At 29.2% G+C, this 16,709-nt stretch overlaps 1 protein-coding gene across 1 annotated transcript; it reads left to right on the top strand.

The window, feature by feature from the left end:
• Positions 1-12,409: 12,409 nt before the first annotated feature.
• LOC112525887 (uncharacterized protein At1g66480-like) lies at positions 12,410-14,251 on the top strand. The gene is made up of 2 exons (XM_025136202.1): positions 12,410-13,062; positions 13,811-14,251. Exons 1-2 carry the CDS (start codon positions 12,475-12,477, stop codon positions 13,856-13,858), a joined length of 636 nt encoding a protein of 211 aa, XP_024991970.1. The 5' UTR covers positions 12,410-12,474; the 3' UTR covers positions 13,859-14,251.
• The last annotated feature ends 2,458 nt before the right edge of the window (positions 14,252-16,709 follow it).

Below are 16,709 nucleotides of genomic sequence, written 5' to 3'. Positions count from 1 at the left end.
AGTTTATTAATTATGATTAATACTTTATATTAGGAAACAATTAATTGATTAAAAATTAAATGGTTGAGATGAGGGTTGTATAGGGTGTAGGAATGGCAAATGGTGTAGAATAACATCCCTATATATATATATATATATATATATATGCGAAAAATCGTGTGAGAATAAAAGTTAAAAGGGTGAGAAAAATAAGAATGGATCTGGACCTTTGATCACCTTAAATCTCAAACCCACCAATAAACCATGCTAGATACAATGATTGATATGATACATCTCAATGCATCTTATCTCGATCCATCTCATCATAATATGGATTCAATGATAAATATGTCTTTTACGCTTTTCATTGGAACTCAACCTTAAATATAATAAACATAAAGAGTAATATACTTCTTTTTCATGGTATGTGAAGGTGGGCTTGGGTTGCTGCTGACCATTTCAGTCCAGCTCCAGCATGCCTAAAGAAACAAACTAGAAGGTCAAACTGCACAACATGAAGAAAAACCTTTTGATTTTTCTTTTTATATTTACTCCCTCTTTCTACCAAAATAAAAACCTAACGCTTCAATAAATCAAATACTATACTTATTATTTTATTTTTAATAATATATATTTAAAAATATTTTAATACAAATTTCAAAATTAAGGATCGCTAGCTTGTTTCTAAAAGTTGCATGTTATTTAGGTTCCACTAAAGACCAATATAACAAAGATGTTGAAAAACGTCTACTTCTTCTGTTTGAAACCACCGAACGATTGACACACCACGAAATTGTGACCAAAGATCCCAAAAAAGAAGCATCCATATCAATGATTAATAATTAATAATTAATAATTAATAATTAATAATTAATAATTAATAATTGATTTTAGTTTTAGAAAATAACCTGTCTACTAATCTTAATTGATCTTTTGACGTCTCCATAAATCGACTATGCTTTTTAAAAAGCATAATTTATGATCAAAACTAGTCAAATTTAAAAGTTCTTGACAAATCCGTATAATTCTTTTCTATTATTCTAATAAAAAGATAACTAAATGAATCTAAAACGATTTGTAACAACCAAAATTAAAAATTAAAAATAGAATGAGTTATAAAAAAAGGAACTTTGAAAAAATACATCGATATATGTTTTTTACAATAGAAAATAAAAGTTAGTTAGAAGTTAATACTATCTTGTTTCAAAATTGGCAACTTCTTAAAATAAATTTTGTGCCATTCCTTAACCAATCATGTGGTGGTCGTTAACGGTCCTTAACCGACTACATGTCACATGATCTTTAACCATCATTGGCTACAAAAACTAAAGTTTGATTTAAAATTATTGGTCTTAATAAAAGTCCCGAACAATCTTGAATTTATAATAAATTTGTTTTATTTGGTTTTAGTTTTGCGCATCTTTAACTATAAACATGTTAGATCCTTACTAAAGACCTTCAAGGAAGATCAACAATCACTTATTGTTTGATCAGCATTGATTGCGATAGGTGCTTGTTGGCGGTCATATTCTAAGACCATCAAGGAGGATCCAATGGTATATGCCATGTTTAAGATCAACCATTGTGACGATGTGTCTCATATTGATGAACAATATTTAAGCTCTCATTTAAGTGGACCAGAGGTTTTGATAATCCGTTACAGATGGATAGAGAACGAGATTTGTATAGTAGACTTTTTATACGCCCTAGGTTATTATGTACTACCAATAACATTCAACGTATTCTTAAGTTGAACCATAAGTTATTGGGCTACTCTATTGTTTTGGATTTTGAAACAACATACAGTGGCATTAGAACCGGTTCTTTCTGCAGTTGGATGGTACGGCAAACCTCATAAGTCTTAAGAGGGATGTTTGTAGTTATTATCTTAATGAATCACATAAATCGTAGGCAAACCTCGTCAAGCATGATAAGTCTGACGAGGATGTCGAGAATTTTAATGGGAAAGCTTATGACAACTCATCTTGCGTTAGTTGAAAATAAGATTATGAGTTTAAATGGCGGCGATTTACAACTCGTCGGTTGTCATTATATCAAAGTTTCATATGCATGATACTTTTGCTAATTGTACCAAGTCGTATCGTGTTATAATTTAAATATCTATTTTGTAAGTTTCTTACATTTGTTTTATTTTTGTAAGTTTCTTAATTTTTGACACTACAATCCAAGAAATTGATTCATCAGATATTTTTCTTCTCATTTCGTTTTCATATTTAATGCAACAACCAACATGTAACGTTATGCGTAGGTATATTCATCAAAATTAATCACGACTTATAACCAACTTTTGTACATCTATCTCGACATCAATTTAGAAAAGATATGAAACTGTTCTTAATTAATTAATTCGTGACTCCAAAGAAAAAGTATTTTCTCAAGTAACATTCTTTTATTATTAATACTAGTCCTCGTTTGAGAGAACTAATATATGGACACATGTGTGGAATTGATAAACATGTAACGAGTCATACTTGTCGAACTGATGATCGATTCTTGATCTGTTCAAAATATGGAATACCATTTAATAAATTATTAAAAACATACATGTTGATAAATATAGGACTCATAAATGTTGTTTCCAGGGTATTTCCAAAGATGCAAGAAAAGATACAATTTAGATTGTTGATTAATTAAAGAAGATAAGAATGGCATCATCAACTCTTCCAAATTGATGGCCGTACCGATCATATAAAGACAGTTTTAGGGTCATCTACTCGGTCAAGATTTATATTAAGTTAGGTCTATTTTACGAACTTTTGTGTTCAGATCGAGTCTTACATTTTCAAAAATAAATTAAATAAGAAAAATAGAAATAAACATGTCATTATCTATACTATATTATAAAGCATTTGACAAAAACTTTTAAAAATCTTTTTTTATGCATGAAGTACTGTATATTGATGCATATTACTTAAAATTCAAGATTACAAGTAAATTGTGCGTAAGTACAACTTATTAAAGCTTAATGTTTGAATTTGTGTAACTAAATGCGGATAAACATAATCAAATAGAGGATAAACATCTCATTTTAAAATCTAAAAAATCTAAAATATAATTTGGATAATTATCAAGTTCTAACAAAATAATTAATTATTATCTTAATAAGAAAAGAATTATGCATAAGTACAACTTATTAGAACTTCATGTTTGAATTTGTGTAACTAACTACGGATAAACATAATCAAATAAAAGATAAACACCTCATTTTAAAATCTAAAAAATTTAAAATAAAATTAGAATATTTATCAAAACAAAATAATTAATTATTATCTTTATAAGAAAATTATATTATTAAACCAAATATAAATTACTTCATTATTGAACCTAATTAAGTTATAATAAAAAAAATTGAATTAAAAAGTTACACAAAAAATTAAAAATTTTAAATAGTTAATTTGATAATAATATCAATAAATGTTTGTCAAATTTTATGATATTTTCAAATTTATGTTTTATTGAAAAATAAAAACACCAAAGTTTTTTTTAAAATAACATAAGACCATATTATAACATCGACTATGATAAATAATAAAATAAAGTACTAAAATCAAGATATATCTCGTTGTATTGCACGAATACCCTTCTAGTATTTACCATACATAGATTAATATTTGAAAAACAAAGATGCCAAATTAATGAATAATAGGAAGTGGCCGCAAGTCGCTATAATTAATTAATTATTCGTTAGTTATAATATGTAAATAACGTTATATACAAAAGAAGTCGCTATAACTAATTATGGATCACATGTAATATACTTTCTTTTTAATTTCTTATATTTTGTCTTTTTTTCCTTGTTATTTCCCCTTTTTTTAAAAGCTAAATTTTAGATTTTGTCACCATGCAAAATAATTAACTACGTGAAATTAATCATAGGAATTTAAATATTATACGGTTGATATAAATTAATTAGGCAAAATCTTTTTCTTTAAATAAATTTCTTATCTCACACGAGTTATTCGATCAAATATTTATTACCGGTAATCCTAACTGACCTTACACGGAACCTGCCTTCAATAACACCAATATAAAAGAAATTTTTCGGCTCACTCGACAGCTGAGACTAGCTGGGAGGTCTGGGATCAAACCTAGGATATGTCTTTTATTTGGTTAAAGTCATCTTATCTTTTTGTCAACTGAGTTATCCAAGAGTTATATCACAATTGTTAGTAAACAACCTCTTTAGTCGTAACTAAAAGGGTATTTGCGCAATGCAATAAGATACATATTGATTTTAATATTTTATTTTATTTTATTATTATTCATCTCAGTCGATGTTATAGTATGGTCTTGTATGATTTTGAAAAATGATAATGTGTTTATTTTTAAATAAAATATAACTTTGAAGAAATCATAAAAATTTGGCAAGAATATATCGATATTAATATCAAATTAACTATTTAAAATTCTTATTTTTTGTATAAATTTTTTTATTATAATTTAATTTAGGTTCAATAACCAAATAGTTTATATTTAGTTTAATAATATAATTTTCTTATAAAGATAATAATTAATTATCTTGTTAGAAGTCGATAATTATCTTAATTATATTTTAGATTTTTTATATTTTAAAATAAGATGTTTATCCTCTATTTGATTATGTTTATCCGCAGTTAGTGATACGAATTCAAACATGAAGCTTTAATAAGTTGTACTTATTCATAATTTACATGTAATCTTGAATTTTAAGTAATATGCATCAATATACAGTACTTCATGTATAAAAAATGGTTTTTAATAATTTTTATCAAATACTGTATATTATAGTATAGATATGATTACTTCAAAATACGAGTAAATCTAATTCTAAATTCAAGATAAATTTTTCTAATTGTTGGGCAAAGTCATCACTTATTTACGATAATAAAAATTAAAAAGTCATATGGAAACTATAGAAAAAGTATAAAGTAAATACAAATGTAAAAGCAATAATTGAATATTTAAGATATTTCTTAAAAGAACTTTTTTCGATGGACCCATTTACGATTACAATTATTTTGCAATGACAACGAAACAATATTTTCAAATTGGAATTCACCTAAAAAATGTTGATTTTTTTTCAACAACTAAAAATATTATTATATTTATTTAAAAATGTTCTTGCCATCTTAACAGATTCAATTTTTTTATTTATTTGTCTAAAAATTACTGTTTTTTCTTTTTAAAATTTAAACAATACTTAGGGGTTGTTTGTTTACCTCTTAATAGTTTCATTAAGAGACATTATCTGAATCGTTAAGAGGTGAATCTTGTTTGACAAAAAAAAATCTGTCTCTTAATGGTTCTAAAATCATCTAAATGATTTTGTATCTTGGACCTCCCTTAATTATTCAGCACCTTAATTTCGTTGTAAATAATTACCAAACAATTATATTTCATTTTGCACTATATCATAAGAGTCTCTTAATCATTCTGACCACTTAATCATTTAGCACTAAACTATTCAGCAAATATCAAACATTCTTTTAATATGAAATTATTTGTTTGTTTAATTTAAAATAGTTCACAAATTCATCAACAAATATTTTATATATATATATATATATATATATATATATATATATAGTAGTTGAAAATTTATAAATATAAATTGAAATGTTATATTCACCTATACTTTTATATATATATATATATATATATATATATATACATCGATCGTTGTAATAAACACTTAAAATGTGAACTCTATAAGTATATGGACTTTTGTAAAACACCAATAACATGTAAATTCTCAAAACTTAACTATCTTGGCTTTAATCTCTATTCGGTATTGTGTCCAAGATAAGGATTAGAAGTTGAATTCTTAGATCATCGTTTTACAAGATGTTCTTATCTTTACATGTATGGAAAATCTTTTAGAGATGGCGTGGGATGTATATGCCGTCTTCATTGACGTTCAATGACATTTTAGAGATTCCTAATGGGGTGACCCCATATCTGTTGTGTGGAGTCGCACAATCTACATTATGGACTGCTCTTTACATAATTTGAAAAAATCGAAACAAACCGCTCTTCTCTATAGGCAACCAACGTCATTAATCATTCAGACATAGTTTTTGACATCCAACTTTTATCAATTTTTTTGGCTTCGTCACCGTCAAAATGACTAAACATTTCATGGACTTCATGGCTCTCGGGAGACTTCAGTTTTGATGGTTATGGATAGATATTCACGAGGTGGTGAGCTGTTTGATCACTCAGTTTTGTCTCTTTTTTTCTCTTCTTTGGTTGGTTTTATTTGGATTATTTGATTTATAAATCTAAGTTTTGTGAGCGCTTAAATATGGGATTGTGTTTTTTTTTTCTTGATGAGCTAATAATATTTATTTACCTTTTTAAAAAATAAAATAAAAGGAGTTAGAAAAATAAAATTATAAAATTAATTTAAGTAGCATGGAGATGGGAATGAAAAGCATTAAGGTCAAAGAGTAGATATGATGAATAGAATCTATCGCACATTCACACCGTGATTACCGTCTCTCACTGATAGTTTCTCTTCAACCTTCTTCTTTTGTATTTTATTTCATAATTTAAATAAGTCAAATTATATCAAAATATAATATATTTTAGAGTAATTTACACTTTTGGTCCATATAGTTGCCACTCACTATCAAGTCTTGTTCTTATTTCAAAATAATTACACATTTGATCCATGTGGTTACCACTTTGTTTAACTTTTGGTCCTTTTAACCGACTTCTGTTAAAAAAAACTCCGTTAACTCAGGGGCATTTTGGTCCTTATATAATTTTAATGACTTTCACATAAAATTTATGAAATAATACATACATACATACATACATATAGGTGAATAATCGTGTGAAAATGAGAGTTAAAGTGAGAAGCATAAGAAGAGATCTAAACTCTTGATCACCTTGTGCATCGTGCTTGATACGGGGATTGATCTCGTGCATCTCATCCTAATATGCATCGAATGGTGGAGATCCCTTCTAATATTAGGGCTTTTGATGATATCTTGTGTTGTTGATATTTTTTTTCAAGATTTATCAAAACTGGCCAAGTCAACTTCAGAACCATCCGGGTTTAATAACCTAATGCTTTCTTTCCTATCTTGTTCTCGTTGATATTTTGGAAAGAGGTTTTGGAATCCGAAACTATTTCCTTTTTTGGGACAATTTCAGAGTTTCTGTTAAATGTAGCAAATACTTCCATATATTGTCAGGAAAGATGACTGAAATAACAAAACTAATTTGATAATTAAAAAATAAGACTAAAAAAATATGATAAAAAAAGTAAAAGGACTAAAATTTTCAGATTTAACTCAGCTTATTAATACAGTTAATCTGATTGACCAAAATAGAAACAGAGTGATAACCACAATAATCAAATTTGAAACAAAGTGGCAACCACAATGGCCAAAAGTGTAATTAGTTAAAAATAGGAACAAGAGTTGAGAGTCACTAACAACCACAATGACCAAAAGTGTAATTTATTCTATATATTTTATCATGGTTCATATTTAAATAAACTACTTTTAAAAACAATATTTTGACATCTATAATTAAAACATCCTATAGAAATATTCCAATTTTTCACAAAAGTATAATATGTTTTTTTAATTTGCATCAAGGAATAATACATTTCTTAAATTATATCAAACATATATTGTACGTGTTATACAAAAATGCAAATTTTGAAAATACGTTTTTCAAAATAGAAGGCGAAACAAAATACGTCTTATCTTATTGTGATTTGATCTTTCAAATTCCAACAAAAAATCTATCAAATCAAGATCTTAAACCTTTTACCGGTTGTGAGTATGTAAGGAAATTAATATATGAAAAAACAAGTCTAGGCTTCATACTATTAGTATTTGAACTCGATTTGATCGGTCAAACGCATCAATTAGTAAGCGACACATATGTTAGGAAGTTGTCGATCAAGAAAGAGAGACAAATAACGTTAGTCAAATATATTGATCTGAAAACGAACGTTATTATCGGGGTCATTTGATTAAGTTTGGAATTATAATAAAGAGGACTTTCTTCAATTATATTTTTACCATATTTATTTATTTTTTTAGATTTTAATAGATCAAGTACTACTTTGATGTATATGGACAAAAAATGCAACCAAATACTCTATATTTTCGAATTAAAAAATGAATTAATTAAAAAACAAAATGTTTAAAAATGAAATGGAATTTGAATGATTTAATATTGATATAACGACAATCAATATATATATATATATACATATATATAACAAATTAAGTAACATTATTTTTAATTTGAGACCAAATTACATATACTAATTACATGTCAAACAACGTGGATTTGGCTGATGAAATAAATAACATTTTTTACACATTTTACCTTTTAATTAATATATTACACTAGACAAGAATCAATATATATATATATATATATATATATATAGCCAAGATCAAATGCTAACCATCATTTTTGTGTTAACCTTATTAACTGATTTTGGCCATCCAAATCTACAATCAACGGTTAAGATTATAATCAATAAAAAAAATTAAATTTTAAAGTTTGAATTTTAATGAGACCTATTGAACAATGATGAAAGAGGTATTTTGGAAAGAAAAAATACATTTATCAAGGGTATTATAGTAAATTGAATTCATTTGTAACCCCCAAACAATTAATGRGGAGTTACAAACAATCAAATCCCAAAAAATATGTGCATTCATATTTTTTTTTACTATTGATCTTCCATGTTCATTCTTGTATAATTCCTAAATCGCATAAGAAACACGGTAGTAACAATTTTGGGTATTGATCAACTTGAACATAAATGAACCGTGAACTTAATTTGAACAAAAATGAACAACCGTGAACACAATTTGAACACAAATGAACAACCGTGAACACAATTTGAACACAAATGAACCGTGAACACGATATGAACACAAATGCACACGATATGAACACAAATGAACACGATATGTGCAATTTTTGGCCCATATATTCACATACATAGACGTCCCACAAAATTAAGGTAGCATATGTTAATTTGTGTTCATCTGTTAATTTGTTCAAATTGTGTTCACGGTTCATTTGTGTTCAAATTGTGTTCACGGTTGTTCATTTGTGTTCAAATTATGTTCACGATTCATTTGTGTTCAAATTGATCAATACCGAAAATCGTTACTATACCATGTTTCTTATGCGATTTAGGAATTCATACAAGAATGAACATGGAAGATCAATAGTAAAAAAAATTAATAATATGAATGCATATTTTTTGGRATTTGATTGTTTGTAACWMCCCATTAATTGTTTGGGGGTTACAAATGAATTCAATTTACTAGAATACCCTTGTAGGGGTAAAATGAACAAGACATAAACCTATAAGAATAATGGAATTTGAGTTGAGAGGGTTTTCAAAGTTAACACAAAAATGATGGTTAACATTTGATCTTCCCTCTCTCTCTCTCTCTCTCTCTCTATATATATATATATATATATATAGGGGCTTATTCAAGGGATAATTGACTAGTTTGTGGTAACTGTGAGATCCAATCTTAACCACAAATCAATAGATAAATTAGAAAATTTATAATTTTGATAATTTTTAATTAAAATTTGAATGCAAGGACATTTTATGTATTTTCTCTTCTCTCTCCTCTATCTTCTCTCTCCGTCCCCATCTTCCGACCTCCGGCCACTGTCCTCCGGTGATACCAGTGTGATACTCAAGCACATATAAGATGCATTGTGATACCACTGTGTTACATATCCGATCGACCACACAAACGACCTCAGTGTAATACCCAAACACATATAAGATACATTGTGATACCACTATGGTATCACCGGAGAACGGTGGCCGAAGGCCAGAGGATGGAGGCTGGGGAACGGAGATAGAAGAGAGGAGAGAGGAGATAGAAGAGAGGAGAAAAATACCTAAAATGTCCTTACATTAAAATTTTAATCAAAAATTACCAAAATTATAAATTTCCTAACTTATCTATTGATTTGTGACCTCACGATATATACACACACACATATATATATATACATATATATATATATACACACACACACACACACATATATATATATATATATATATATATGGGCCTAATCAAATGAGAACTGAATAGTTTGTGGTAACCGTGAGGTCCAATCTCAACAACAAATCAACGGATAAATTAGGAAATTAATAATTATGATAGTTTGAGTTAAAATTATAATTAGAGGGCATGTTAGATATTTTTAAAAAACTCCTCTCTCCTCTGTCATCTCTCATCTCTCCGACCTCCAATCTCCGGCCTCCGGTGAAATCGGTATCACAGTATATCACATTGTGTATCTTTGTTTTTAAGGTTTGAGTTGGTATCATAGTTGGTATCACAGTATATCACAATGGGTATCACATTGTGTATCTTTGTTTTTAAGGTTTGAGTTGGTATCATAGTTGGTATCACAGTATATCACAATGGGTATCACATTGTGTATCTTTGTGATTACTTGGTACCTGCCGGATTAATGTTCACCGGAAGCCGGAGATTGGAGGTCGGAGAGATGAGAGAGGAGAGAGGAGAGATGAGAGAAGAGTTTTTTAGAAATACCTAAAATGTCCTCTAATTATAATTTTAACTCAAGCTACCATAATTATTAATTTCTTAATTTATACGTTGATTTGTGGTTGATATTGGATCTCACAGTTATCACAAACTAATCAGTTCTCCGTTGAATGGACCCCTATATATATATATATATATATATATATATATATATTTGGAAATTCAAACAAGAACACTTCTATTTTATGGAAATGCAAGAATACTCTTATCACATGTGATAATACACGTGAGGAAACCTGGTGATGTGCGGATCTTGTGTCCTACGTATTAGGTCGTGCCAAAAATCGTCTGTGTCTATGATTTAGTATCACACGTGATGGTCTTCATGGATTATAGTACATATTAATAACATATTTATCACATAAGATAGTACATGTGAGGGAGCTTAGTGGTGTAAGGGCAACTTGGCCTGCAACCTGATCGCATCAAAAGTCATCCACGTCTATAATTTAGTATCACATGTGTATTATATGTGATGAAATAATAGTATCGCACATGATTGTTTATATTTAAAAAATATTCTCTACGTTCTCGTAAAATAAAGACATTCTCATTTGAAAATATGTGTGTGTTTTTAATTAAAATATACATTTTATTTGAAGTGGGATTGATGATTGTAAGTTGAAATTTCACCCATAATCATGCCCCTATAACTAATTTACACCGAAAGATGCAACTTTCTGGTTTTTTCTTACATCAAAGTACTGAATCTTTCTTGGTTCACATTGCCACCATCACCATGCATGGGGGTGGGTGTATCACACACATACTTTTAATAGGTACCGATAAGTTTTCAACAGTTGAGCTATTTACGAGTGACACGACTACTTAAACAACGTGTTACATTAGATCAGAAATAAATTTCATTTACTTTTTTTATAAGAAATATTTTTTTTTATTAACATAAATATTTAACCCGTTATGCGAGCCGACTAATCTTAGGACGATCATCTGCTTTGCAAATAGTCCGGAGTCACCGTATTTGAAACTTCGTGGTCACAAGGGGATTTTTATTCCTCCTTGTATTTGAACCTGAGATCTCCTGATACCTTTGACCTTTGGAGCCAAACTCAAACCAATCAGGCACCACCCTTGATCATAAGAAAGATTTTTTTATGTTCAAAAGTCATTTAAAATATTCACATGGATTAATTTTACGTATTTTAAAATTTATAAAAACAATGTGATCTATAATAATTACATAAATCCAATCTCAGTTACAAAAGATATTTTGTTTTTATTTTTTATTTTGTCATTTGCATCACATTAATTTGTTTCTTTACACATCATAATTAAGAATAAGATATAAGACAGACAAAATATTAAATAAAAAAATAGACTAATTATGTTATATATTTTAATTTCTATTAAATAATTGAAATTAAAAAGCACATATATACACACACACAGGTGGATGCGTCGACAACATCTATCATATATGATAATACACATGAAAAGATCTGGTGGTGTGCAGATGACGTATCCTGTGATCTAGGTTGCACCGAAAGTCGTCTGCATCTTTAATTTAGTATCACATGTGATAGATACAAGTGAAAGGCCTAGTGATGTACGGATAATTTAACCTGCAATAAATATCATATATGATGAAACATAGTATCACATCTAATTGACTATAAATGATTTTCTAACGATGTAAGTTTTTATTGTTTAAATCATTTGGTATATACATATTATATTATATATGGCAATTAAAAATTATGCACTCTTTATTTGACCCTGACAAAGAAACAGACAAGTATATATTGGTCCATTTCCTCCAACACCCACCATTCCCATCTGTGTTCCTTTTGCGGGTTTAGAGAAAAGAGATCCCATCACCCCCAAAGCTTTTTCATTTCCCCGAATTTAGGCATTTGAAAGAATCAGTAAACTTCAAAAAATGGGAAATAGTTTAGGAGGCAAAAAGAAGACCGTAAAAATCATGAAAATGAACGGCGAAACCATTAAGTTGAAGACTCCGGTGAACGCCGGCGATGTGGTCAAGGATTACCCAGGTCTGGTGTTGCTGGATTCGGAGACGGTGAAGCATTATGGAGTGCGGGCTAAGCCATTGGAACCTCAACAAGACCTCAAGGCTAAGCGGCTTTACTTCTTGGTGGAGCTGCCCAAGTTCCCTGAAGATAAAGGCGCGAGGAGGGTCCGGTCGGGGATAAATATGAGCGCCAAGGAGCGGCTCGAAAGCCTAAAGTTGGCTCGGAGGTCGGCGTCAGATTTGTCGTATATGAAAGCACCGAGCATTATGGTGGAGAATGGCGGTGGCGGTGGTGGTGTTGATCCGTTGAGGGTGAAGTTGAGGTTACCGAAGGCGGAGGTGGAGAGGTTGATGAGGGAGAGTAAAGATGAAACGGAGGCAGCGGAGAAGATCATGAAACTTTGCATGGAGAGAAGTGGCGGCGGCGGCGGCGGTGGTGCACCGACGGAGAAACGACGGGTGCAGTGGAAAGACGATGGTTCCAAGGGCCATGGGGTATGTTTATCTTTTATCTTTTTGACATTTTGAAATTTATTTTATTAATATATACGAAATTCAATTTTATTTATTCGCTATTTAATAATTAATAAATCTTGATCTTGATTCTTGATAAACATGAAATGAAATGAAATGAAATGACCCATGCTTCTTTCCATTTTGAGTTTGGCTTCTCAGAAATATTCCATTCAGATGTTATACTTTATAAATTATTAGCTTTATTTAATACATAAAATATAAAGTCAATAGTTACGTTACGTTGGAACTAATTCAAATTGCATGTGAATTCTTAAACATTTAATTTGGTCTCCCTCCAACACCCTTTGACCCACCTTTCGTGCCATCTTCTTTGTTTTGACCTTTTATTTTTGGTCCTATCATCTGTGTTTTCTGTAAACCAAAGTTACCGTTATTTCTCTCTATCTCCTTTTTCTTTGATAATTAATTTCATCGACTTTAAACCGTTAAATAAATTAACTTCGGTTTTAAATGTCATAAATGAAATATCGACTTTTCTACGGCAATCATGAAATTCGCAATAAATACGTAGCTAGCTAATGGAGGGGAGGGTCAAAGTTTCTTATTTATTAATTGCTGAAAACAATTTCCAATAAAAACACATAAGAGTCATATGCAGTAAATATGATTCAGATGCTCTTTAATCAACAGAACCAAAATTTGCGTCTTAAAATAAATAATATTTATGTGGAGTTTAATAATTCATAAATTGTGTGGATGATTGCAGAAAAGAGTGGGATTTCTTCCTGTGAGCCAAGAACTAATTCCAGAATGAGTTTGGATGTAAATATAAGCAGCAGCGGCAGCAGTAGCAGTAGCCATGCAGAGTCCCTTTTTCTCCATCTGTATATTATATGCTTCTTAATTAAATACAATCCTTTTTCTTGGAACGAATTAATTTCTTAATCATCGTGTTTAATATATATATATAACACAATAAACATTAAAATATGTTCAGACGAGTGGTTTTAGGAAACTCCCACTGCTTATTTTGGGATTAGAATAGGTTACAATCACTCATTTTGGGAGTATAATTATGAGTTAGATTGCAACGAAATTATAATTAAATACGATGATTAAAAATATATTCGTTTTTTTGCCTTCCAAAACTAGCTCTCTGGTGCTGTGGAATTAAATTTTGTAATCTTGCTTTCATCAATGTATTTTTCATCTTTAATTTTCCAGTTTCGTGTTATTATTTCTGGTGTTGGTTTCTCAAATCGCAATCCATGGATTTCAGTACATGTTCAAGTAAAGTATATGGTGGAGGGAAAAACAAATGTTATCGGGTAATATTACACTAAAAATGATTATCTTACATAAAAAAAAACATAACATGTACTCAAAACACTCAGATTACAACATTACGTGTTGTAGGGGTATAATTAAAATAGATTTTAAAGTGAGGGGCTTAAGTGTCGTAAATTGAAAATAGTTGAAAAACTTCTTGAATTAGAAAAAGGAAACAACTTTGCTGGACAATTACATGCTACATACTGTAATTGTGACTCTATCTGTAAGCTCCCAAACAATCAGAGGAGCTTCTAAAAAAATCTAGCAAAGAATCAAGCTTTTGGTGATTTTTGGATATTTCTTGAAGTAAAAAACATGATAAGATTCATCTAAAGTGTTACAAACACTCCATTCTTTTTATAGATCCATCGTCGCAAAAGGATTGGACTATTTATAGCATCTTAAGCTCAAATATTTATCCAACAATAAATACATCATGGTGGTTATATGTGCTTTGCAACAAAAGTTCATAAAAAGCCTACTGAGGGGCTATTTGACAAATACTAAATGATTTGGTACAAAATGATTAAGAGGCTCTCATGGTATAATGCAAAATGAAATATAATCGTTTGATAATTGTGTACAATGAGATTATGACTCTTAATCGTTAAGGAAGATTTATGATACAAAATCATTCAGAAGATTTTAAAACCATTAAGAAGCAGATTTTTTTTACCAAATAAAATTTACTTCTTAATAATTCAGAGATCGGTGAGAAGAAAACACCTCACTTTTAGCTATACGTGACGCATGTGATGTTACACCCCCATTAATCAGAATCCAAAAGCATTGTTATCTAGATAATGCAGTAAGGTGTTGATAGGGACGGATTTACCATTCAATCAGGGGGAATGGGCCCCATTAAAAAAATTAGAAAAAGGGAATATTCTTAGATTAAAACAATTTTTTTAATTTTCTACCATATGTTTTTTCCTGTTAATTTTTCCTCTCAAACTTCATCAACCAAAAAAACACCTCGAAATCAAGTTAAAAACTAAAAGTTCCTTGAGATCAACCAATAAAACTTTAAAAATCCCTTGAAATGATGAACTTTACGGGCCTTTAATCTACCTTAAAAGTGCCCCCCACTATAAAAAAAAATCTTGGATCTGCCGCTGGATGTTGATAGAGATGGTGGCAATGATATTGCAAGGTAGAAGACATAAGACTTTTACAATAATCACGTACATCACACATGACCGGTTTCAATATCAAAACAAAAAAAAAAGTGAAAATTTTCACTTACCATCATCGACGAAAAACAAAATAAGGATAATGGTGCAATTCGAGATTTTGTCCATTCATTCTCTTCTAGTCAGGAAGATTAGGAGTGAGTACCAAATTTAACCAACCAATATAAACATCAACGTTACCAATTAAGTTAGTATAAGTTAATTGGTATCAATTATAATCGGTTGACAGTACTGTATCAAGTATGCAAACTTGGTTGATATACGGTATTAAAAGTCGGTACCATGGTAGTATCATTGTACCGACTTATTTAATTATTTGTTAGTTTTTGAATTTTTTATGTGCTGAAGACTAAACTTTGTAATTTTAACTATTTTGTTTAAACATTTGAATGCTTACAAGTTTTACTTTTTTTGCAATAAAAAACTTTTAAACATCACATGTATTACATGAAAACTCAAAACGTTACTCAAAATTTAAACATAATAGCAAATTTCATATAAGTAATTTGAAATTAATATACAACCAGTACCAACATATACCAATCGAAAAAAGTTGGTACCAATTAAGTTGATATCAAATATAGTTGGTTGGTACATGCTATAAAATTTTGTATACTAATTTTAACTGATTGGTAGACTTTTTAGAAGGAAAAAATTGGTGCCATGCCAAGTCCACCCTCAAAAAGATTATAGTATATTTTTAAAACAACAAAACACAATTAATTCCAAAATAATATACTTACACAAAATTTATGATGTATTTGTATGTTTTTTCGGGTTTAATAGAAAAGATCAGCATTGATGTAACATAAAAAATAAAAGGGTCTATTTACGTATTCATGTCAAATATTAAAAGGGATTTGTTATATGCACTCCCTACCTATTAAAAAAATTCAAAAAAGACCTAGTAAATAACATTAAATGATCTAAAAGTTTGAAAAGATACATTATTTCATCTCTTTTTTCCTCTCTTATGTCCCCCTCTCTCTTTTTTACTTTTTTTTGTTTTTAAATTAATAGATAATAATAATTCTTAGTCTATGTTAATAATAATTTTTATTTCTATTATATATTAATCAAATTTAAAATCAATAAATTGAAAAGACGGTATGCCTTGTTATTTATAAAAAATAATATATC

The sequence above is a fragment of the Cynara cardunculus genome, assembly GCF_001531365.2.
Source record: "Cynara cardunculus var. scolymus isolate 2C chromosome LG 13, CcrdV1, whole genome shotgun sequence".
In the NCBI taxonomy this organism is placed as follows: Eukaryota; Viridiplantae; Streptophyta; class Magnoliopsida; order Asterales; family Asteraceae; genus Cynara; species Cynara cardunculus.
Note: the sequence above shows the minus strand (reverse complement) of the source record. Positions and strands in the feature narration are given on the sequence as shown.